The sequence below is a fragment of the Podarcis erhardii genome (assembly GCF_964252035.2).
Source record: "Podarcis erhardii genome assembly, chromosome: 7".
Taxonomy (NCBI): Eukaryota; Metazoa; Chordata; class Lepidosauria; order Squamata; family Lacertidae; genus Podarcis; species Podarcis erhardii.
Window position 1 is genome coordinate 53,430,199 of NC_138511.1, and position 26,325 is coordinate 53,456,523.

The 26,325-nt window shown below is 43.5% G+C and overlaps 2 protein-coding genes across 2 annotated transcripts in view; both read right to left on the reverse strand.

Annotated features, from left to right (window-relative positions):
• Nucleotides 1-16,904, reverse strand: part of SLC38A8 (solute carrier family 38 member 8) — a 30,359-nt gene extending 13,455 nt beyond the window's left edge. The window contains exons 1-4 of the mRNA XM_081871595.1: nt 16,508-16,904; nt 6,166-6,356; nt 2,100-2,298; nt 665-818 (exon numbers count right to left, since the gene is read on the reverse strand). Of these exons, the coding sequence (XP_081727721.1) occupies nt 665-818; nt 2,100-2,298; nt 6,166-6,356; nt 16,508-16,511 (548 nt within the window). The 5' untranslated portion in view covers nt 16,512-16,904. The remainder of the gene's footprint in view (nt 1-664; nt 819-2,099; nt 2,299-6,165; nt 6,357-16,507) is intronic.
• A 3,242-nt stretch (nt 16,905-20,146) lies between these two features.
• Nucleotides 20,147-26,325, reverse strand: part of MBTPS1 (membrane bound transcription factor peptidase, site 1) — a 30,548-nt gene continuing 24,369 nt past the window's right edge. Inside the window, exons 20-23 of the mRNA XM_081871567.1 lie at nt 23,928-24,059; nt 22,765-22,891; nt 21,943-22,073; nt 20,147-20,992 (exon numbers count right to left, since the gene is read on the reverse strand). Coding sequence (XP_081727693.1) covers nt 20,799-20,992; nt 21,943-22,073; nt 22,765-22,891; nt 23,928-24,059 — 584 coding nt within the window. The 3' untranslated portion in view covers nt 20,147-20,798. The remainder of the gene's footprint in view (nt 20,993-21,942; nt 22,074-22,764; nt 22,892-23,927; nt 24,060-26,325) is intronic.

The following is a 26,325-nucleotide window of genomic DNA, read 5'->3' on the forward strand; positions in this document are numbered from 1 at the left end:
TCTGCCTTGCAGTGGGGAAGGTTACAGGTTCAATCCCCAGCAATTCCAGGTAGTTGAAGAGCCAACACCAGTCACTGCAGGTAGTGCTGAGCTATATGGACCAAGGGTCTGACTCTGCATAAGGCAGCTTGCTATGTTCCTAATGGTGAGGAACCAATGGCTCTCCAGACCTTGTTGGATTACATTTTCCTATCATGATAGCTGAGGCTGCTAGGGGTCGAACAAAATTATTGTTTAAAATGAGTTCCGAACAACTTAATATTTTTAAAATTCCTAAGTGGTGTACAAACAATGAAAATCAGCACAAAGGCAAAAAAAAGAGAAGAAGATAGAACAAGAATCCAGTGATACGGGGTACCTATCTGTGCAAAAGGATAGGTCTTTACAAGACATCTGAAGCACATAATTGATGATGGTTCACATACAGTATCTAGTTAGTCAGAGTGTTGGGCCAGGACCTGGGAGACCAGAGTTCACATCCCCACTCAGCTGGGTGGTATCACGTGATTCGTCACGTGACATGTCACACGACTGCGTGCCCTCAATGTGGGGGGGGGAGGGCAAGTCGGTGCCTCTGCTGAGCCCTTAGGAGCAAGTTTGTTCACCATTTGGCCCAGTCTCCAGACCACAGAGATCACAAGAACAAGAACAACAGAGCTCTTACCTTGTGTATTTCTGGAATCCAATTTCCCTTGGAATTGAGAGGGGAAAGATAACCAAGGCACACAAAGCAGACAAGGTGAAGCGATGGTCCGTGAACCAATGCTGACGAGAGATGCCACCACTCAAGGTTTCATTAGGGTAGAAAGAATCACACACTGGGGAAAAAGGGAACATAAGGAGGCAATGAGGCTTTTCTCAATGTCCGGCTACCAGCCGAGACATATCATGCAGCTACCTACAGTGGGGTGGGGGACTTCTCCATGGCGGTGCCATGTCTGTGGAATTCCTCAGGGGTGACTTGTGCCCATCAGGGCTGGTGGGACAGAAGGCAGGGAGTCCCAGAAGTAAGTAGGTGGCGCCAGAACTAATGACATGCAAACCCAACTAATTTAAGTTCTGCCTCCATCACCTTCCTGCCGAGCTCTACAAGGGCAACACTGAAACTAAGGGGAGGAAGCTGAAAGGCAGGGCCATGCCCTGGACTCCTAAGGAAGCAGGCAGGTGGGGGTTTGCAGAAAGCAGGCTGAAGTTGGTGGGGCAGCACCCTATTTTTCCTAATGGGAATCCATTGGAATTCCCTCCCGTCTGGAGTAAGTCAGGCCCCTGACTCTGATGAGTTTTGAGCACCAGCTTAAAACTTACTGTATTTTTCTCTCTATAGGACGCACTGTTTCCCCTCCAAAAATGAAGGGGAAATGTGTGTGCGTCCTGTGGAGGAAATGCAGGCTCCTTGGCTTCAGCGATAGCAACGCGAAGCCTCCGAAGCGCAGAGGGAGAGCTCCCCCTGTGCTCCGGAGGCTTCGCGTTGCTTTCACTGAAGCCCCCGGAGTGCAGGGAACTGTCGCTGCGCTCCAGGGGCTTCAGGCAGCTATCTGCAAGCCTTTGGAGCACCGCAGGAGTTCCCGCTGCACTCTGAAGGCTTGCAGATAGCCGCCTGAAGCCCGGAGAGCGAGAGGGGTCAGTGCACACCGGTCCCTCTTGCTCTCCAGGCTTCGCTTCACTGGAGAGGCGCTGCACAGTTTTCCCTCTCTGCACAGCACCCCTTCAGCAAAGCGGGAGGAGAAATGGAAGGGGCTCCGTTTCTCCTCCCACTTCACTGAAGGGGTGCTGAGCAGAGAGGGGGAGAATTTTTTTTCCTGTTCTCCCCCTCCTATGTTCCGGTGCGTCCTATGGTCCGGTGCATCCTATAGAGTGAAAAATACGGTACCTGCTCACTCAGACATTTTCTGTCTATTAATTCACAGGCTTGGTATGATGCATTAATGGCTTCCAGTGATTTTATCATATATTAATATGCCGATCGTGTTGTCATTAATTATGCACAAAACCAGCACTGGTATTATTTACACAAAGAGCCGCATAAAAAATATTATTAAAAGAGGAACAGCTGGGGATTTTAGAGGATGCTGAAAGGGTTCTGGGGTCAAAGAACTCACATTTTTCTAGCTGGTCTCCCACGACTCTAAGAAAGGCCACCGAGATCATGAACAGGTTCAGAATGAAGCAGACTTCGCAAAGCTTCCCAATGGCAGCCCCACAGATCTCTCTCACCACACCCTGGTACGTTGTCTGGGTGCTGATGGAGGCAGCATAACCCAGAATCACCAAGCCGCTAATCAGGAATATCAAGGAACCCTGCCAAAGGGAGAAACACCCAGAGACAAAGAGGAGAGAGCCGTGAGCCTATAGAGGAGTAACAGGAGTAGCCATGATCAGGGTGAGCTCAACTAAGCCGGCAAATTAGGCAACCTTCCTAGAATTAGACGCTACCAGTGCCTACTAGCCACCATGCCCCTGTGCAACCTCCAGCATGGGAGGCACTGTGCCTCAGCATGCCAGTTGCCAGAATACCAACCTGGTGCCCTCCAGGTATTTTGGGCATGCTGGCTGGGGCTGATAGGGGTTGTAGTCCAATGCATCTGGGGGAGGCTGGCCTAACATAGCAAGACGAAGCAAATGCCTCACACGGGTTTGTTTGCAACAGGACCATGAAGGTCAGAGATTACGCCAGGAGTGATAATCTCAGAGGTTCGTGTTTATGGAAAGATAAGCAATGATCCAGGGTGATCCAGCAACATCATCATTTCATGGCCTCTGCAAACACTTACATGTCCTTTCAAATCCATGGAGCTGAAAGCACACCAGAGAGGGTTAGGAAAGGACAGTTCAGTCTCTCATGCCAGATTTCTAAATCAGTTTGCTGTTTCATTTTACTTTTTACTCACAAATTATCAGCATTTTAGTGTGCATCTCTTCTAACATAGACATTTATGCAAGCAATATTCCCTAATAAAGAGCGTTTTTGTCTGTTATATTCAGTAGCATATTGGAGAAACTCAGCCAGATGGGTGGGGTATAAATAATAAATTGTTATAAATTATTATAATACATTTCCTTCACCCTGCATGCACACACACGTGGAGAAGCTCATTGCTAAATTAAAAGATGTGCAAGTTTTGAAGCGGAAATGTAGTTTTGCAGGACAGGAACCCAACCAACTGTTTTAGATTTTATTATTATTATTATTTCATTGCCTACAGACAGCCCCCCAATCTTAAACAACTCCTAACCCACAATAATACTATAACCAGACTTAACACGGACACTGGCACCAGAGCCTGCAATAAACCCAGATGCCAACTTTGCTGCCACATACACCCGGACAACACCATTACTGGCCCCAACAACATCACACATACCATCTCGGGACTATTTAATTGCTCATCGTCTAACATTGCGTATGCCATCAAATGCCAACAGTGTCCTTCAGCTCTCTATATTGGACAAACAGGCCAAACCTTACGCCAAAGAATAAACGGACATAAATCCGACATCAGGAACCACAAGACAGAGAAACCAGTAGGAGAACACTTCAATCTCCCAGGACATTCTATACAAGATCTCAAAGTAGCTGTTCTATTACAAAGGAATTTCAGAAATAGACTGGAAAGAGAAGCTGCTGAATTGCAACTTATCACCAAGCTTAAAACTATGGAGAGACCTGGTTTGAACAAAGACATTGGATTCTTATCTCATTATACATGACAAAGCCATTTTTCACCTTCTCACCCCTTGCTTTTTCCTGTTAGACCTATTGCAGTCGTTAAGAGTCATCAACAGGCTCATCGCAGCTATCTGCCAATCACCCATTCCCACCACCCTTCTGAGTAATACCCCTCCCCACCTTCTCACTATATAGAAAGGTCTGGTGACTTCTGTTTCAGTGTATCTGAAGAAGTGTGCATGCACACGAAAGCTCATACCTAGAACTAACTCAGTTGGTCTTTAAGGTGCTACTGGAAGGAATTTTTTTATTTTGTTTTGACCATGGCAGACCAACATGGCTACCTATCTGTAACTATTATTATTACTGTTATTGAATTTATACCCCACCTTTCTAGAAAAATATACAAGGTATCTTACATACACAACTGACACAGTAAAGAATAAGGTCAACGTACTACCTGAAAATGAAACAAAATGCAACCTAATATTGAAAAAAAAAACAAAGTAAGATGCAAAACTAACAGCAAAACAAACAAGCAGCAGTTTCAAAAGTAGATCACTCAATGGAAGATGGGAAGCCACATCCCTAGACAGGCTAGATACCAGCAAGGCAAGCAGAAACTATCACACTAATTCAGAAATGTTGCACATCCAGACCGCAGTCCCAAGTCCTCCGAATGATGTGGGATTGCCATTGTCCTGCTTGTTGGCTTTTCAGAGAAATTTGGTGATTGTCAGAACAAAACCCTGGACTAGATGGATTTTTTACCTGACACAGCAAGGTTTTTCTGACATTGTCAAAACACATGCAAGAGCCAGGCACTGCATGGAGAAAGGATTTTGCTCGCTTAAGAAGCAGCTATAATGGAAGACACAGGTGATAAGTGAACGAAAGAGCTTGTGAATGCTATCAACATCTCAAGTAGGGAGAGCCTCAGAGAACCCGACCACTGATGCTAGCCCAGACATAAACTCAGCTGTCTTCTCTTGGTCCCAGCAGCAAAGCAGAAGTCCAAGTTTAAAATGGGGGAGAAATGAGGCAAACAGCGCGCAAACCGAAAAACAGATCTCTTTCAAAAATTTGCACTCCTCCGAATTCTGTGATGCAGTACTCTAACCAAGGCAATGCATATGAAAATGCATTGTATTAGGAAGAACTGCTTGCAAAAATGAATGTATTAGGAGAAACGTGTGCTAAAATGTTAAGAAATCACAAACCTGAGCAGAAACGTAGAAAACCGAACTTAAGATTGGAAAAAGGAGAAACAGAGGGGAACTGGCATTGACAAAATAATTCATCCCTAAGTCACAGCATATTTTGGAGTGTTAAAATCCATTAGTTGCACCAGGCACTTAAGTAAAGATACTATAATAAGTTTGCGTTTAATAAGCTGTAGAAATAGAGTCAAGTACCAAATAGTTCTTTCCCCACCACAATGCGAGACTCGGCTTGCAGCAGCCCCAAATCATACTGAAAATTCAGGGCTTGCTTTCTGCCAGTGATCACCAAAGAGAGTCCGTGAGTGTTGAACTAGGACTGGGAAAACTCAGGTTCCAAGACCATGCTCACCCTTGAAGGTTACTGCATAACCCTGAGTCACTCTCTCCCTTACCTCAACCTCCCTCACAGGGTTGTTGTTGTGAAGATAAAATGCAGAGCAGGGAGCCATGTACAATGCTCTGTTTTCCTTGGGGGGAAGTGGGACATAAATGAAACTAATAAATAAAGTTCATTTCCAGAATCTTGCTCCAGTTCCCTTTTTTTTTTTTTTTCAATTCTGTAATGTAGGAATCAAAACTGTTTTCTTGTCCCACCCCCCACAAAAGAGAAGAGTACTGCGTGTATTTGCAGAAACCACTAGAGAATCATCTGCACATCAGGAATTGGGGAGAAATCCTGTTCAATTCAAGTGTGAGTGCAAATCAACCTGATTCCCACTTGCAAAAACAGTAAGTGAACCAAAACACAGCATTGCTCCCAAATTCATGCTCCTCTGAATGTTGTGATGCAAGTGCTCCATAAATAAAGTGAGGTGGGGAATGTGCATTTGAGGAAGAAGCGTGCAAAATAATCCACATATTAGGGAAAACAACATGCAAAAATGCATAATATTTAGGAAATTTGTTTGCAAAAATGTATCAGGCACAATTGCATACAAAAATATGCTGAAAATTTTTCACGAAGACTTTTAAAAAAATGTATGTGCAAATTGCTGCAGAAATGGGGTGTCCTGAACTTATGAGTGGAAAAACGAGAAACTGAAATTAATAGATTTCCCCATCCCTATCCACATACCATGGCTGGGAGGGGAGCCTTGCAAAGCAAAAGAAGGCAGTACTAGGTAGATTAGAAGTAAAATAAACTATTAAAAATGCAATGAGGCTTGCTTCCAAATCCACTTGGCTAGGACCAGACCCTCAAAGCCTCCACCCACCTATCTATTCCAGCAGCCTGTCACTCTGCAAGAGATCTGATGTCTTTCCTTTGGCACTTACCAGCTCCACAAGGACAGCCGGGGTGACTCCTCCAGCCTTATTGAATGCCCAGGGGAAATTCAAGAGCCCTGCTCCAAGGGCAGATTTCAGCATGATAAAGACAGCCCCAGCGGAGGAGAGATTGGGGCTACCTGACTCCAGAGTAGGCTTGGCTAACAGAGTGATGCTCTCTCTAGCCAACTCCTCCATATCTGAAAGAGAAGGAGGACCAGGGAGTGGTGGAGTTAGTCTCTTAAAGCTGGGCAAATCCAAGCTGACTTGAAACAGGTAACAGATTCCTCCGCCGATCTTTGGTGGGATCAATCCATTTATTTTTATTTTTTGCTTTGTAAAAGGACTAAATTTCAGAAGCATTAAGACGAAGTGAGGAATAGAGTGCAAGTTTCTTGCCCTCCCCACCCCCCAGTCTTGGACTGAAGGAATGGCATGCATTGTATATCCATGTTAAAAATGAGCCAAGCTGTGCTCAGGGCTACATTTTCTTCCAGTGGCTGCTTAATGGAATTAGCAGGGCACCAAGAAAGTAGCAACGATGCTTGAGATTCTGCAGGGAGATGTTTTGCAAACAGAGTCCAACATAAGAAGTTGAAGGAGCAAGGAAGACTGGGACAGACATGTGCAACAGAGGAATGCAATGCCCTTGATTCACTGTGCAATTGTAAGCATAGCTCGCAAATGCTCAGGGACACCTCCAGTTACAAACAAATTGTGTAGCTAGTCTTTCATGAGGTTTACAATGTAACTGTTATAGGTACAGCCAGGTTTCCATTCCCCCCCCCTTTTACAACCAAAAGGCTTTTGTCAATTAATAGCCACACCCTCAAGGGGAATCCAGAAATGCAGGCAGCTGCATCAGTCCATTATTTATATACATGCCCAGAGTAGCACTACAGTGGTACCTCAGGTTAAGAACTTAATTCGTTCCAGAGGTCCATTCTTAACCTGAAACTGTTCTTAACCTGAGGTACCACTTTAGCTAATGGGGCCTCCTGCTGCCGCCGCGCGATTTCTATTCTTATCCTGAAGCAAAGTTCTTAACCCGAGGTACTATTTCTGGGTTAGCGGAGTCTGTAACCTGAAGCGTCTGTAACCTGAAGCGTCTGTAACCCAAGGTACCACTGTATAGGTAAAGGACCACTGAACGGTTAAGTCCTGTCAAAGGCAATGATGGGGTTGTGGTGCTCAACTCGCTTTCAGGCCGAGGGAGCTGGCATTTGTCCACAGACAGCTTTCCAGGTCATGTGGCCAGCATGACTAAACCACTTCTGGTGCAACGGGACACCATGACAGAAGCCAGAGCGCACAGAAACGCCATTTACCTTCCCGCCACAGCGGTACCCATTTATCTACTTGCAGTAGCATGCTTTCAAACTGCTAGGTTGGCAGAAGGTGGGAGAGAGCAACAGGAGCTCACTCCGTCACAGGGATTTGAACCGCCGGCCTTCCGATCGGCAAGCCCAAGAGGCTCAGTGGTTTAGACCACAGTGCCACCCGCGTCCCTTACACTATACAGCACTAAACAGCATGATGACCAAATAATCAGAATTCCCTAACCTGCCAATAAGCAGTCCATGTGGGCCACTTGCAATCAGGGGCGGCCTGTCATATTTTTCCACCTTCTGTCCCCTGCTGCCACCACACTATTTCTGCCACCATTGGAACTCACCCCTCCTTTTACCAAGTTTCTGTGAGGGGGTGTTCCACAAGGCCTTGGAGCTTGTCCTTTCTGTCCCAGGGTCAAGTGTGGCAATGCTGCATGCTAGAATGCCCCCCCCCTCGCCAAAACTTTGTGAGACAGGAGTGTTCCACTGCTGGCAAAAGTGGTGGGATGGACAGGGTGTATAAACCAACAAATGCATATATCAAAACTGGCATAAAAGAAAAATAAAGAAAAATCTAAAAGGCAATCCTATTTTTAAAAGGCAGGATTAAAACATCCTACCCACTCAAAGAGGCCACAGATAATTAAGATAATTACGTGGGGCTACCTTTGAAGGTGACCCGGAAACTGCAATTAATCCAGAATGCGGCAGCTAGACTGGTGACTGGGAGTGGCCGCCGGGACCACATAACACCGGTTCTGAGAGATCTGCATTGGCTCCCAGTACGTTTCCAAGCACAATTCAAAGTGTTGGTGCTGACCTTTAAAGCCCTAAACGGCCTCGGTCCTGTATACCTGAAGGAGCGTCTCCACCCCCATCGTTCAGCCCGGACACTGAGATCCAGCGCCGAAGGCCTTCTGGCGGTTCCCTCATTGCGAGAAGTAAAGTTACAGGGAACCAGACAGAGGGCCTTCTCGGTAGTGGCGCCCGCCCTGTGGAACGCCCTCCCATCAGATGTCAAAGCGATAAACAACTACCTGACGTTCAGAAGACATCTTAAGGCAGCCCTGTTCAGGGATGTTTTTAATATGTAATGCTGTATTGTTTTTAATACTGATTGGGAGCCGCCCAGGGTGGCTGGGGAAACTCAGCCAGATGGGCGGGGTATAAATAATAAATTATTATTATTATTATTATTATAAGAGCTAAAGGCCTGGCAAAAAGAAAGAAAGAAAGAAAGGTTTTAGCCCGGCAGTAATGATGATGCCAGGCGAGCTCCCCAGGGTATTCCGTAAGTGTAGAGCCACCACTAAAAAGGACAGTTGTTGTGTTGCCACCCTCTGGACCTTCTAGAAATAAAATGCTGCAGTTTAAAAAAGGACTTACATGTGGTTAAGTTCCACTGAGTGAAGGAATAATTCATATAACCCAGCAAATTATTAACAGAATGCTAAACTGTCGCTCCCAAATGAGAGAGGATGACAAGTTTATATTCAACTGTGAAATGAAGCCAAGACAGCATCCTAGCCCCACTTACCTGGGAGTAAGTCCCACTAAATTCAGTGATATTTACTTTTGAGTAGACATGGCTAAGATTGCAACCCTAGATGGTTTTGTGATGGGCAATTATCCACTTCATTAACTTTGCCTTTAAGACTTGTCTTTGCTGCAAAGGATGAACCCCTCAGAACATTCATTCATTTTGGAAGGGAACACAGAGGGAAGGAAACTGATTTGCAAATTTCGGTTGATGGCTAAGATGTGTGTTTTTACTAAGATACAGCTCCCGTTGCTCGGTCCCTGCTCCTGCCAACCTAGCAGTTCGAAAGCACGTCAAAGTGCAAGTAGAGAAATAGGTACCGCTCCAGTGGGAAGGTAAACGGCGTTTCCGTGCGCTGCTCTGGTTCGACAGATGCGGCTTAGTCATGCTGGCCACATGACCCGGAAGCTGTACCCGGAAGCTCCCTCGGCCAATAAAGCGAGATCAGCGCTGCAACCCCAGAGTCGGCCACAGCTGGACCTAATGGTCAGGGGTCCCTTTACCTTTACCTTACATAATAAAAAATAACCCACCATATCTTTCTGGAAGACAGACTTAATGCAAAATAAACCAACTGCAAGAGAATGGAAAATATAAGACGGAACTGCAAGTGAATGTTGGAAGTGACTGAGGTGCATTTGTACATCCCTGATCTGGGCTGTATCACTTAGGCTATGCTACTGCAAGTGGAAGGAGGGCTCACAGGGCACATAGAAAAATAAAATTCTACACAGCTAGAAAACCAACAGATCTGATAAATGGCTAGGCCAAAACTCTTTGTCCCTGTTGTACAAATGAAAAGGGATTATTTCATTCCACCACTCTATGCTTCCTCGTAAAGCAGATATTGCCATGATTTCCACATCCTCCCTACTCAAATATTTATTTCATTTATTTAGATGGTTTATTTGCCACTCTTTGCACAAAGCACGGAAGCACTTACAACATGGCAACCATTCAAAGGAATCTTGCAATTATGCATAGGGCCCATTGTGTACTATATTACAATAAAAACTAAAGGCTGTATTCAACCAACTTTTACTCTGAGTAGACCCATTAAAATTATTGACCATGACAGAAATTAATGGGCCTAAGTTAGTCATGACCATTCATTTCAATGGGCCTACTCAGACACAACTCAAAAGTTTAAACCATACCATAATAAAACAAGGTAACAGCTTATATCTCGAAGGAGGAACTGGCAGTAGTTCCATATTAATTTCATCTAGAATAAAAACAAGCATGTTTTTGTCACAACTAAAGCAGCTTCTTCTCTTGAAGAGCATTTATCAACAGCTCAACCATCTTAATTCATTCTCCTATTTTCCAACCATGTGACCTTTTGATCTTGGTAAGCAGGATAAAGAGACTTTAATCAGCTGCTATAAGGAATTATTAATGGCTAATTGTGTCTGTCATCCCAATTATATATATGCAACCTAAGGTGTTCCTGGCCATTTAAAGTGTCCTTTGCAGCCTTCATCATTGTGAGCTGCCACAAAGGAATGTGGGCATAATTGGCTTGTATGATTTAGAAATTAGTCATTGGGCTGTAAAAGGTGCACTCAGCCAATGAGAAAGTCTCACCGCGGACTGGCGCACTTTGATACAATTTTGTTCTGGTTTTTCAAAGGCTCTCTGGAACAGCCTCTAATCTTTCATTAGTGACACTGTGGAAAGATCCATCTGCCAATTAGCAGAGACTTGAAGAGAAGAGGGCGGCTTGCCATTCTCACTCTAAATGAAAATGTATCCTTGTAGTCAGAATCCCAACAAGGAGAGCAAACCATAACACTCACTTTTTTCCTCCTAGAAAGTAAGGGGAAATGTCTGTGCATGTTATGGAGGGAATGCCTACGGGTGGCATGCCTACGGATTTTCCTCCTCTAAAAACTACTTGCGTGTTATGGTCGGGTGCGTGTTATAGAGCGAAAAATACGGGTAGCGCTCACTGGAGAAATCATAGTACTGTGGAGTTGGAAGGGACCCAAACAATCATCTAATATCAACCTCCTGCAAAACAGCAAACAGCTAAAAATCCATGACACATGGCCACCCAACCTCTGTTTAAAAACCTCCAATGAAGGAGAGCCCATCACCTTTCAAGGTTCCACCATTAGAAAATTATTTCCAATATTTAGTCAGGATCTCCTTTCTTGTAATTTGAAGCCATTATTTTCTGTCTTACTGTAGGTTTTGTTTCATTTTGAAAAATACCATTTTATTTTATGGTTTATTATTGTTTATATTTTGAATTAGATATATATGGGGGCACCAAAATATTTTAAGTGCTTAGGGCCTCTAGAGGTCTTAATCCAGCCCTGCACCCAGGTTCCTGAGAAACCTGTTTGTACATATGATGCCTGCAGAAAACAGGCTTTGGCTGTACAGCCCATCAGCCAATGGGTGGGTGAAGCCTCAGACCAGTGGCGTAGCGTGGGTTGTCAGCACCCGGGGCAAGGCAAGTAATTTGCACCCCCTAACCCGTGGATTTGCGCCCCCTAACCCGTGGATTTGCACCCCTAACCCTAACCCCCAGATGTTGCGCCCGGTGCGGCTGGCCCCCCCTGCACCCTCCACGCTACGCCACTGCCTCAGACACTTTGATTAACTCTTTGCAACCCTCTGCGCCCTGCCAAATATGGTCCCCAAAGGAGATCCAGATCAGGAGATGGTCCATAGAGCCAATAGAGTTCCCCTTTCCTGCCCTAACACGAAGACCCAGATAGTTTTAACTGTACTATTTGAAAGGCTTTCCAGATCAAGTCCAGTTTAAAGGTAAAGGATCCTAAGAAGGGAGATGAGGTGGACTCTGAAATTGCCCACAAACAATGAGCACCTGGACAGGGGACTGAGCAAGAACACAGGACACCTGGTGGTCATAGTTTTCATAACTGTGTTCCCCACCCCAATTTAAATTGTAGCCATTGTTTCTAAAATAGGTATGGATTTAGAAGCAATGGCTAACATTTAAAATGAAAAACATACATGAGATTAATATATGCATATTTCATGCAAATCTTTATTTTTTTGCAATGAGCAACTGATTACCTTAAGACCATCCTTATGCTCCCCTCCCTTCTTAACCTGCTCTTCTCTACATTAAGCCATTCCTCATGGTCAATACTTCCTTCATGGCCATAGCTACTTAAATCCTTTTATGCCTCACCCTTCCTCCAAGTTGCTCAAGATGGCATACACAGACTGAGTGACCCCAGTTTATTGCATTAGAAAGAGATGGACCATCCCAAGGTTGAACATCACAGTCCACAGAGGGATTCAAATCCAGGTCTCCCCAGCCCAAGTCCTCGGGGATGGGGAACATGTTGCCCTCCAGGGGTTGTTAGGCTCAAGCTCCCATCAGCCCCAGCAAACTTCACCAATGATCAGGGATGATGTTAAACCATAGACCAACAACAGGAGTTCCGATGTTACTGCTCTAGCTGCATTACTGCCTTAGCTTTCCTAACATCAGACCAGCGAGCAGTCTTACAAGAAACCTTCCATTATTGCCCTTATTATCAGAGCCAATCCAAATGAATGGATGAAGTTTAGCCATGTTTACAAAGTATTGGGGGTGGGAGAGATTTTAAAAAGAGCACACTCACACACACGAGTATCATTTCCAACTATGGGCAAATCTTTCAACTATAGAAGATGATATTGGAGAATCCAGCACAGAGCCTCCTCAGCTTCACTCTTAAGAGAAAGTGCTTTTTTCCCTGCTAGTTATTTATAATTGCACCAAGTAAAAAGTTTGGTATGCAAGATGTCAGCCTGATTAGAGATTATTTAATCATTTTTTTTCTGCCTTCGTTAAGCTGTTTAACCTCTGCTGTAATCCTGGCTGAGCCAATGACTTGCTGGGTAACCTCTGGCAGGTCCCTTGACCTTGCCGATCCTTTGTCAACCTAGCTGGAAAATTGGTTAAGCTGCCAACTTCACAGGAAGGAATGGGGGAGGCCAGGAGGGAGGAGACGACCCTCTCCACAAATCATCACCATGATACACACATCACATTTTCGAATCTTCTGACTATGCAAGATAGTGAGGCAGCAATATGGCTTCAGGATTTCATTTCATTTTTAAAAGAAGAAGTTTGAGCCTTTCCGCACAGGACAGACACACACTGATAATCATCCTCATCATTTCCATTAATTTATTTGTGAACCACCTTCCACACATATGTCCCAGGGTGCTTCACAAGACATATCCTTGAAAGCAGTTAAAACAGCTATAAAAACAATACAAGAACAACCGAATATAACTTCAAAAACAACACAGAGTGGACATCCAGGCCCAGAGACCTTTTCATCAAGCTAGAAAAGCTTGGGAAACAAAAATGTCTATTTCCAGAAAGATTGGATACTGTCTTATTTATTAATTAAAATTTATATACCAGTTGATTTTTTTGAAAAAATAAACCCTCAAAGCTGTCATATCTCAAGATCTAATGGTAGGTATATGGGTGATTTTCAGTTTTATTAAATTTATATCCCAGCATTACTCTCAAAGGAGTCCAGATCAGCAAATATTTCCAGGTCCCAGAAATTTATATAACAACAAGAAGATTGTGTGTGTGTGTGTGTGTGTGTGTGTGTGTGTGTGTGTGTGAGAGAGAGAGAGAGAGAGAGAGAGAGAGAGAGAGAGAGAGAAAGAAAGAAAGAAAGAAAGAAAGAAAGAAAGAAAGAAAGAAAGAAAGAGATTTCTCTATCCTAGAATGATGGGACATCCAACCAGGTGAGAGAAGGCCCACCCATTTGCTTCTGAATCAACAGAGTTCACTCTTTAAGATGCTGCTAAGAGGTACTGTTCTTAGGGCTTGTCCCATGCCTAGAAAACATCTATCTGAGCAGTATTTGCTTGACCCATGCTTTCTAGGCACAGGTCCCCTTGCCTCACACTCCTTTCCCAGGGAAACCCCACTCTTTAGCACTAAATCAGAGCAAATGTTGATCTGGAGAAGCCCCAAATTGCTGTTTGCTCCGCCTGAGAGACGTTTTCCCCAGGGAAAAGTGTCAGGAGAAGAAGAAGTGTGGATGAGCTTTCAGCTGAGCAGCTAAGGCCACTACCTTAAAAAATGGAGCTGGCTTGACTGGTTCAGCAGGTTTTCTCTTACAGAACCAAACCTCATAGATACAGAATCACAGACCTGGAAGGGACCCACAGGTACCATACAGCCTGACACCCCTCCCCCAAAATAAAGTATAACAATATGCTCTCACAACGATGAGTTACTTTATTCCGTAGTAAGTGAATGGTTACCATTTATGTCTATCAAAACACCACACTTCACAAAATCAGAAGCTGCCTTGATGCAAGCCAGACCTCTGATCCATCTAACTCCGTACTGTCTACTCTGCCCTAAAAAACAACATCCTTCCAGGAATTCAAAGGGTTACTCTACAAAGAGATGCCTGGGAACTAAGGGAGAGAAGATTGTCACATGCCTTCTGCACCCCTTACCCTAGAGCTACACCACACCCACAAGGGTCTTGAAGCATACATGTCCCTTCCTTTCTCCACCCCTTAACCACCATGGACATTTTGCTTAGCTTGTAATGAAAGTATGAAACACAACCCTATTCCACCACATCCCTACGAGACAGAAGGTATCTACAACATAATTACAAAATAAATATTTTGAAAGGGATTCACCAAGGAGGAGGATTCCCGTCCCAAGAGTCAATCTTCCTCATTCTTTCTCTTGTAATAGATCTGTGGTGCTAAATGTTTAGGTTTAGTAAATATTAGGATTTAATTAGAACTTGTATGTTATAACTGAGATATGTTATAAGACAGTCTCATTGTGTATTAGAAGGGGTTTATGTAAGGTGTTTGAGGTGTTTAATTAGTGTTTATGTGTAAAGACTGTGTCAGACCTTCAGAATATAATCGAGAGCCATTTTGATACTTTTGAGCATCAGCAATTAGCATGTGAAGAGTTAATTAACCTAGGTAAATGTCCTAAGTGTGCACCAGTCTTTAATCCTAGTCGTTGATGAAGTCATGTGACCTTTGTTAGGTGATGCCAGAGGGGATTAACCATTACTACTTCAAAACATCAAAAGAACCAACCATTAGAATGCAAATGAATAAAGGAGGTTTAGGTTTTAGGAACAGCAGAATTAGGAAATATGGGACCAGGAAGGAGGAAAGGATTCACGCTTGTATGTGCCCAGAAGACCAAGACAGGTGGCAGAGCAAAAAAGGATGTCGGCGATGCAACTGTAAGGATTGGAGACTAAGGGTTGTATTTATGTGTAAAATAAACCCTATATTATTAAGACACTAGCCTCCATTGTGCCCAATCTCTCCAAAGACCCTGGGTGAGCACCTGGAACCCCACTTGAGTCAGCAGTGATTGGAGGTGGCACTCAACTTTCGTAATACAGTACTCTATTACAGAAACTGGGGAGGTACATATGCTTTGAAACATAGTATCTGCAGACTGGGATGGATGAATCTTTCCATTTGGCTTTCTCGTTTTTCCAGTCAAGTTCAGTTCCCCACATTTCCATATTTTTTGGGGGGGGGGGAGAAAATTGAGAAAATTCATCCGTAACCTAATGCACATTTCTTCCACTATTCACTTATTGTAGGCTATTTCACTGAATGTACACTCCAATATAATGCATTTTAGTGTTATCTTAACATATGCATGTTTATGCACACTTTCACACAACATATACTTTTTTAAAATACGCATACTTGTGCTGGAGAACCACACCACAAATTTCAGAGGTATTAATTTCAAAGGAAAGCTGCATTTCAGCTCTAAGGCAGTGTGAATTAAAGAAATTCACATATACAGTGGTACCTTGGGTTACATGCGCTTCAGGATACAGACTCCGCTAACCCAGAAATAGTGCTTCAGGTTAAGAACTTTGCTTCAGGATGAGAACAGAAATTGTGCTTCGGCGGTGCGGCGGCAGCAGGAGGCCCCATTAGCTAAAGTGGTGCTTCAGGTTAAGAACAGTTTCAAGTTAAGTACGCACCTCCAGAACAAATTAAGTATTTAACCTGAAGTACCGCTGTAAATACAAAACAAAATTTCCCCCTATTGTACAAGCGATAAACTTGCACACACAAAAGGTCTGCTACAGATCAGGCATCTCAAGCAGCACCATCCTGTATTCCCAGACATCCCCCCCCCAAAAAAAACCCACCCCAAAACCACCATTTCCCAGGAGGAGGCTCAAACATGCAGCTACAAGCCTTTGCCTGTTGTTTATGGACCCCCAAAAACACGACCGGAGTTTTCTCCTCCTCCTCCTGGGTTAAAATACCAGTACCTCCTCTTCTTCCAAGCACTAGGCTCACATCCCAAGCAGGAGACAACCAGCAGGCAACACCCACAACACCGCAAACATATTTAAAGAAAAAAGGTGCAGGCAAAAGACAAGAGTTAGAGAAGCACAAAGTTATCTGATCAGTTTCATTAATATATAGAGAAAGAGAGAGAAGCAAGCAACTATACCCATGTTGGCCACGAACACCTTTTCTGCAGCATTCAGAGAGGAGAAGAGATATCCAGGACTAGTCCCATCATGGAGGATATCCTTAGGAAACTCCAATATAGAGGAGGGGGTGATCTTTGCTCCTGTCTCCTGACTTTAGGAAGGGGGGGGGATATAGTTTGTCCTTCTAAGATTGAAACACAATCTCTCCCTCCCCATAGCCACTCCCTTCTTCCTGCCTTCATGTTCTGCTTGTGGACAGTGGGCTATACCTATAGCCTCCAGCTGTATCCACTTGCTGGCTTAATCCTTGATTAGCTTAGCTCCATCCATCCCTTGCAGACCTGGCAACTGAAGAAGGCAGAGTTGATTTTCTCAGCCAGGCTGTTTGTTGAAAAAATAAGAAAACATCTTTAAGCATTTTACAAACACTGGAGATTAAGCTGGCTCATTTGTTTCCCACCTCCTCCCTGAATGATGACATGGGGGGGGGGGGGGAGCTGCACCAGTGGAAACTCTGCCTGCCTCAAGATTTTTATGCCACATATGCAGAAGTCGTGTCCTTGCGCCTCAGTGATAATTAATTGGTTTGTTAATTCTAGAATTTCCACTGTCTTTCCAAAAAGTCATCAAGAAACTGTTTGAAAAAAGAAAAAAGAAAGATAACTCCTCAGGCATTATTAAATAATAATCCAAAAATAAATCACAGCCCACACTAAAACTCAAAAGCAGTATAAATTCAATCTTTCTTTTTAAATTAAAACTTTTTTTTTTTTCTGAAGATGCACACTGAAATAAAACCCATCTCCACAGCTCATGTAGGAGTATGGAGGCCAGAGATTATTCCACTCCTTGGATCATTACAGGTAAGATTGTCAGCTGCCCACAGAAATATGCCAGTGTTTTTTTAAAAGCAGATTTTCCAGCTGCACAAATTTCCAGTCACACACCCCACACTAAAAATAGAAGAAAAATGCCAAACCAAGAGAAGTGTGCTTTGCTCCTTGTTTCCTTTACCCTGGATCAGTGGCAGTTTCTCGACAGGAGAGAGTAGTTCTTATTTACTATACAGTGACTCCAGCAGACACATTTAAAAATGAGTACTTTAAAGGTATTTACCATTAAAGGATGCAAATGCTTATTACCTGACAGAAGAGGAAGATGAAGAGGTGTCAGCCCCAGCCAAAAGAAGGTAGCATTTTATATGGTTTGGGCAGATTGTCTTAAGCATGGAAAATGAACACATTCTGCCCTTATGCAATTGGTATACAGTATATGCTTTTCCTGACATTGCCTGCCTTTAAGTACTTAATAAGCACACACACGTAACACATTTAATTCCCCTCCACCCCCATTTATCAAACCATACATTTGTGACCAACTGCACATTAAAAAAAAACTCCTTCAAACATGCCCCAGGGTATATGTGTGTGTTAAATATCTGGTTACATTGCCAGAATGCTGTGCAAAAGCGAGAATTCATGACTAGCTGCTAGTTTATTTTATTTAGAGGCAAGCTGGGTGGGCAGCCAAGAGACCGTCTAAAGGAATTAAGCTACCAAGTACCCTTCTCTAGAAAGAGAGTTTTCCCAGCTAAAATCTGGATTGGAGACAGAGCTTTATTGGTTCAGAAAAGGGGCTTCTGCTAGTCCATTGGTATTTTTGGCTTCTCTCCCACCCCCGCCCCATCTTAAACACAGTGTGTAAAGCAGAAGTTTGGAAAGCTCCGTTTTTGGTGTGAAATGAGGATCCTTGCAGTTTTTACTTTTGTGGAGTACAAAAATGTAGATAGTGGGGGAGGAGGAAATTACCGTAAATGCATACAGTACTTACTTACAAGAACACCTGCTTTAGCTAATGTTCTATCTTAATTTCCAACCAGTAAGATATTTGCTCATTTGTTAAGACTTTGTATGTGTGTGTGTTTCAAATGACATACTCCCAGAGACTGTGGTTAGTGCTTAATGACTTCCCCAGGGGTTGCCACTAGGTCTCAGATCTGGGCCCCAAAATCTCAGCGTCTGGGATGCTCCTGTCCCGACAACCCTTGAGTATCTGTAGCACCCAGGAAGATCTTACTCAGCCCCACAATCTCCATAAATCGATCCCACGGCTACAACATCCAACCACTTTTTTTTGTATTTTTGTCCTTCTCTCCACCCCACCTGATTTGTGTTACATCTTGCTCAACAAAGAACTCTGAAGAATTTAGAAGCTAGTCATAATTTTGTGACCTTTTTGGTTGGCCTTCCTAAAGATATTACCTTTCCAGCATTATCACCTGCTCACTGCTGCAGCTCTGAGGGCCCTTCAATTGGCCTCTCAAACTGTGCCTTTAAGAGTGAAGAGCTTTACTGAAAGTCCCCTCATTTCTGGTTGGGCTCATACAGTGGTGCCTCGCAAGACAAAATTAATCCGTTCCGTGAGGCTCTTCATATAGCGGTTTTTTCGTCTTGCAAAGCAAGCCCATTGACAGCTTAGTGGATTAGCGCTATTAGCGGTTTAGCAGCTTTTAGCGGATCAGCTGATAAGCGGCTTATCAGCGGATCAGCTGATAAGCGGCTTAGGGCTTAGGAAAAAGGGGGGGAAGGGAAAAAAACCCCGCAGGAACTCGCAAGACATTTTCGTCTTGCGAAGCAAGCCCATAGGGAAATTCGTTTTGCGAAACGCCTCCAAAACGGAAAACCCTTTTGTCTAGCGGGTTTTCCATCTTGCGAGGCGTTCGTCTTGCGGGGCACCACTGTATCTTTTTTTCTTTTTTCAAGAGCCTGACAAGCAGAAATTTGGCAGAAGGTTGCTTTTCCAAGCATGCAGATGGGATAGCTTCAGCTGCTGAGTTCTTGAGCCTGCCGCACAGTTGAGTTTTGAGACACAGCAAAATGTAAGAAAAAAGAACTTGATAAGCTCGTGCTAAAGGGACAGTTTCAGTGCCTTGCAATTTGCATTTCATTTATCCAGGTTTTGAGAAATACAACCCTCCAGATCTCTCTGTCTGGCAGAATATAAAAGTAAGGAAATAAATAAATGCAACACCCTTCCACGGCATCACTTTAGTCCTTGATACTGAGTAATCACAGCATGATAATCAAGAGGTGCATGGGTGGTAAAATTTCTTTCCACTCCAATATCTTTAAAAAACAAAACAAAAAAAACTGAATTTACACATGCCAAATTGGATCCCAATTTGAAAGCATGTGAAATTACAGAAACTTATTGCAATATAAGTTGCACCTCAGGGCCAGACTATGTGCAGGGATCTTACCAGAGCTGCTGTCATTCAAAGAAGATACCACTGGGACTCACTGTTTCAAATGAACCCGGGCTCTGATATAGATCTCTTGAACCAACCATGTCATAAACCATAAGCAAAACTTGGTTCAGTTTGTGGTTTGGTTGCAGTCTGTTTTTGATTACATGCTAAGGAAAGCCATGGGTTAAGTTCAGCACAGCATCAGAATAATATTGGGGTGGTGGAGGTGGTAAGCAGCCACTATTTCCTGTCCCAGAGTCTGCATACTTGCATGCTAAGCCATGGTTTAGCTTAGTGTGCAAGCCAGGTGAGTCTATATGGCAGTCAAAACCCAATCAAAGTGCTTATGTTCACAAATGAAAAGGTTTGCTTCCTACCCAAGCTTTCAAGGAGGAAAAACTTCTATGCATTTTTGTTTCAGCTTCGATACAGGTAACGTATTTATTGGAAAAATTTTCTCCACCAACAATGGTGAAATCATGCCAAAAAATTACAAAACATCATGGTAAGTTGCTTTATAAAAATAAACAGAAGGATTTTGCCACACTGATTTGTCCCCTTCTCCCTGTCAGTTTTGCATTTTCGTCCTTACAGCAGGATGTTGCGAGTTCTATTTCTCTTTGTAATATATAGTATTAGAAAATTGCATTCCATTCAGAAAAATGGTTCTGCTATCAGATAGCCAAGAGCCTTGAAGAGGCTCTTCTCCCAAGTTCTTCCTAAAATAAATATAGAAAATAGCCTCTAATGAAAAGGTTTGGTCAGTTTAAAAGAAAAGGAAAAAAGGTCTCTTTTCCTCCCTTTTTGGGAAATAGAACAACATATCGGTTCTTTTTAAATAGTGCTCAAGGCTTTGGTGGATTCAGCTACTGAAAATAATAGTAGTTTTTTATAAAAAATCTCGTGATGATCCACTGAGTTCTTGTTTTGTCAGTAGCCGAAGAAATCATGGGTTCCTGCTTGAATCAGTCACCAAATGCCAGGCACAAGCAATCTTCATTAGTAACGATCATCATAATTCCATGAAGCAGTCAGTAGAAGGTAATCTTTGGCAACTGTGGTCAAACAGATGGTGTCTTTGGTAGGTGACCCTGCTGTATAATTTGTGGCCGCTTGACTCTGGGCTTCCGTCTCTTTGGCCTGCTCTTAGCTTTGATCTGCACCACAAAGAAGGCCAGGACCACCATAGCACCGAGCAATGCAAAGACGGGTATCGTCCCTCCCACATCCTGGTTGTACCGTCCAGGCATTATTCCTGTATGGGAAAGGGAGGAGATTAATGTAAGCAAGCTGAGGATGCATTAACCCATGAGCAAACAAGAGTTGTAGAAACTGCCAGTCTAACTCAGAGTAGACCCACTGAAATTAATAGTCGCAGCCAACTTAGGCCCATTAATTTCAAATGGGTCTAGTCTGAGCAGGACTTGGTTGGATACAACTCACTGATTTCAACCAGGGATCACTTCCATGAAATTTTATTAAAGCTGATCACCAAAAGCATAGGCCTGCCTAAAGTTTCCCTTGTGGGGGAGACTACCAGTTTGAAAACCAATGTTAGAATATGAAACACTGAACCTACTATGTCCTCTCCTCTATTGATTTTACCTGGCTGTAAAGTATCCCAGAACTATGAACTCTTCCTTGCTTGTATGGAGAGCGGTACGCATCTGGCCGCACCCACCACTAGCATGTGGCCCCTTGGAGGCTGCCCATGAGAAAATGTGGCCCCTTGGGCTAAAAATGGTTTCCCACCCCTGCTCCAGGGTGTTCTTTGAGTTCACATGGGAGGGTGTCCCATCAGGGCTAGGCATCAGTGTGCATAAACAGGGTATGTGCCATAGAGCATTCCCCAAGAGGAATTTCAATGGCAGACATACAGGGGCTCCTTATCAGACTACTCTACATAGAAAGTGGCTACAATGAAAGCTAGGAAATATGAAAACTACTTTTCCAAAATATCAAAAGCCAGAAATTTCACAAGCTATGCCTGTGAACACTGTGGGCAGGTGTGCTAGCACTAATTATGGCCAAAAAAAATACAAACTAAAGAAGCATAAATGAGCTGTAATTTTGATAACTAAAAGTTGGATCAAGATGATTCCAGATGTCTCTGTATTTCTTCTGCATAGGTGTGTATGCTTCTATCTCATTTAGGGTGGTGTGATGCACTGTGGGCAACAGGTGTTCCACCATTCTGGCACCTACCCCCTGGAATATCCCAGGCTCCACTTTCTCCAGGTGACAAAGGCCTTACTTGGGGTCGGTTCTGACGGAAACTTGGTAAAGCCACTTTGTCCAGGTCAATTGACAGTAACTTCTGATGTTTCCATAGGTTGCTGGAAAAAAATGAAAGCATCCAGAACTATTTGTACACTGAGCTACTAGTCAATCAAGATTGCTAGAAAACATTGTGAATATCTGAACATTTCAGTGGGTCTACTCTATGTACATCTTAGATGGGATACAACTAGGATTGTAAACTAGGTCAGGCAGCGACTCAGCCTTGTTTGGCCAGAGCTGGGCAGTGGCACATGGAAACTGCAGAGACTAGCCGCAGTGGACAGAAGAGCCTCCTTACATCTATAGGTCAGAAGGGGTCAGGTGATACTCCCCAAATCTTATGAAAACCCCTGGCATGTCTTGATGGTCTGAGCAACTGGGAAGTCAGTGCATGCTGGGTACACACATTTGCTTCACCTGGTCTCAACTGCAAGGTCTGGCATTCCATGTTGTTTCACTTCTAGATGGTGGGCCTTAAATATTAAAGATGGCATTTTCATCTCCACAATTAGGAGAGCTAGAAACTACTTTTTGGGAGGTTTCTTGCGAATCTGGTGTGTGAATTCAGCTAACTGCTGGTTCTATGGGTTTTTTTTGGTATGTTTTTAATTCCGTTTTAACAGTACCATTCATATGCCTGGAAAGTTATTCAGACAAAATACTGTGTTGACTGAGTGTCATATTTATTACATTCAAAACTGGAAACTGGAAACTAAAGGTGGATTTAGCAAAATCAGAAATTGCAACCTGGGAGCCGTTTCGTTCAGAGGCTGTGGCTTCGCCCAAGACAAATGAGGACACGCTGGGAGTGAGCGGGGCTTAGGGTCACGCAGGTGAGCCTCGAGCACCTTCGAATATCGATGAAGATGGTTACCTGAAATCACACAGCGAAACAGTTATACCAGAAGATATTTCCCTGCCTGCTGCCCGTGCTGTTTTCTAAGCATGAGGAACACATCTTGCCATTCCTGGAGTACACACGCCCTCCCAAATTCTACAGTAGGTGGAGGCATGGAGCAAGCATTCTCTTTGGAGGGCAGATACATTTGCCTCATGCTTCCCATGGAAGGAGTCAACCTGAAGTGGGGGCCAGATATTGGGAGACTGTCCAAGAGCCTGCATTTCCCCTCCCCTCCTCACACCACATTTGCATTTGACCCCTGCCCGTTATGAACCCTGCCAAACAGACTGAGGCAGGTAAGAGCAGTAAACTAACCTGGACCTTGTGTTCATCATCTGAGGTCCTTTCTCTGTGTGCCTTCTCTGAGGGAGATCCAGAAGCTGGCAACATGAGAATGGGCCTTTTCAGTGGTAGATCTCCCACTTATGGAATGGTCACCTTGGGGAGACCTGCCTGGGTCCACTGCTGGCTACATTTAGGCACCAGGCCAGGCAACAACTTTTCCCCCCAGCCAGATTATTGGCCTTTAACTTAAGAGATTTTTAGACACTACAGCCTCTTAGTGTGCGGAATGCTAGACTGCTTTCTATGTATATTAGTGTTTTTAGCTTTATAGTGCTTTTGATTTTTGTATTACAGTGGTACCTCGGTTTACAGACGCTTCAGGTTACAGACTCCGCTAACCCAGAAATAGTACCTCGGGTTAAGAACTTTGCTTCAGGATGAGAAGAGAAATTGAACGGTGGCAGCGGGAGGCCCCATTAGCTAAAGTGGTACCTCAGGTTAAGAACAGTTTCAGGTTAAGAATGGACCTCTGGAACGAATTAAGTTCTTAACCCAAGGTACCACTGTACATTACACTGCAAGTCGCTTTGAATTTGCATTTTGTTTTTGTTTTTAAACAGCAACTAATAAGTCTGAGAATAATAACAATGGGACCATCCACCCTGCTCCCAGGCCAAATACTACCACAGCTCATCTGTAGCAGCACAAATCAAATGAAAATCACCTTCCATTCGCTCTGGAAGAGCATAGCCTATGCCTGTTGGAGGTCGTTGTCTGTTTTCTGAATGGCTGAGGCTTGGTGGCATAACTCCATAAGATGTGTATTGAAGAAGAGAATCAAGAAGCCAAAAGCAATCTGGAATTTAAGAATAAAAATAAAAAATCGAGTGTTTTGAGCCAAACAAACCAACTCCACACATTAACTACGCTGATTGACGCTTTTAAATCCACTGCTGCCACCTGTTTTCCCTTGACACTGCATTGCTGCTGTTTTTCTGTGCTATGCTCCTGAAGCTCAGCCCAATTCTTTTGCTGGGACTAAGAATGGAATGGGGAATGCTCTGAGCCTGGGTTTCAACTCCCATCAGTCCCAGGCAGCGTGGCCAACCGTCAGGGATGATGCAGCTTTAAACCATGTCTCTGATCTGCTCAGCACTCCCATTTCTATAATGCAGGCTCCTTCAGAGGTGGAAGAATAGCCATCACCATGGTTTGTTAGTTCAAAATGCAAATGCATTTCAAACCTTATTTTCTGATTCTGGTGTTGCCTATCACAAACAATGGTTTAATGTGATGGTTCAGACACTAAAGGGAAGTTAAGCTTCCATCACGACGGCTTAGTGAGCTGTTGGGATGGAGCCTCAATGCCTGCCTTCTATGCCTTCACGACATCAACCCTGTGAAAGGAGAAGTCTTATCCATGGCTACCCAGTGAATTTTAAAATGTTTGCTCTCTTTCATGTGAATTGACATCTTGCAATAAAGTCAGTCTAAGCTGTTAGAAAGAAGGCTTTCGTTTACAAGAGCAATGTTTATTAATGCAGCAGAACAGGGCTGCCCAGAGGGGCATCATAATTGTTTTCAGCCTTTAAATTGGGAATAGGTTATTTTGAGGCACATATCTTTTTGGCATGAACAAAAACTACTGTGCTGGGGAAATTTTAACTCGCCAAATTTTCAGACCTTGGAAATCTAGTTTAGCCTTCACAGACCATTTTAGAACAGTTCAAAAAACACTGTCTGACAATTCCCACCCAGGATAGCGGTTTGGTGGGAATGGGAGTTAATCTGCATAATCCTGATGTAACTGAAATGCTCACCTTTGATTTTTTTTTTAATTAAAAAAAACAGAGGTCAGACACGTTTTTAGGATTTACAAATCATATATGCGAGGAATTTTAAACACAGCTAAGCTCACTGATGTCACAGCAGGAGGTACTGCTTTCAATTTGCAACATGAAAGCCAGTCTGATACTGTATTTAAAGCTATCCTCTTTGACTGATACAAAGAACTCGGCGCTGAATTTAAAGGCATCCTCTGGATGCTGACCTGGTGTTTGTTTCCAAGCCCAACTGAAGGCACTCACACTGGTGTTCAAAGCCCTCCATGACTTAGGCCCCAAATGGCCGAAAGGCTGCCCTGTTCCCTACAGACCTTCCCAGGTGTTAAGATCAGTAGTGTCTGGAGGGGTGGTAACATGGGAAAGGGCTTTCTCTGTCACAGTGGTGGAATTCCCTCCCAACAGAGGGGCAACTTGTGCCATCGTTATTCAGCTTTCATCGTATGCTAAAGACATAGCGCTCCCCAGGCCTTTGATCTATTTTACTTTTTTGTAGTGATATTTTGTTTTAAACTGCATTGTTTCTGCTGCTGTAGTGTATTTTGGGACCTTATGATGAAGGATGAGTAAGAAATCTAACAATTAATTATAGGGATCAAAATCCCTAAATTCCCTATATTTGGTATGAAAGCTAAAACACAGGAATTGCAAATTGAAGGCATCAAATGAAAGATGGACAGTTAATAATTTCCAACCATAGTCATACATGGAGTAGACCCAATGGATACAATAGGTCTACTCTGAGTATGACAAGCCTTCAATATCATCCAGAAATGTAAAGCGTTTGAAAAAACAGTAGAAGGATTAGTTCTGAGGGTTCTATTAGATCTTCTGGTCCTATGAATTTCCCACCCCCACATCTTTGCATGGAACCATTCAAGGAGTTTCTTTTTCAAGTCCGAGTGAAGTTATTCTGTCTGGAAGCTGGAGCGGGAGAAGAAATCAGCAAGTGGTAGGAAACCGCTAAAGACAAGGTTTACTCTTTAAGTCTTAAAAAATTTGCTTGTAAATTTACTATACAAATTTGCTATGCAAAAGTAACAGCACTCCATGACTAATCCCAAAGAATCTTGCAATTATTAACTCTGAATCACCTCAAATCATATCATTTCTTCTCAGTAAATCTTTTTTCCTAGCTTGTAAGATTGAGATTCTTTTCTGTCTCCTTCTCTCTCTCACTCATGAACAATTCTTCCACTAAAGCTGCATTCCTGTGCCCAATTACTGGGAGTAAACCTAATTGCCCTTTGCTTCTGAGTAGACATACATAGGATTTTGCAA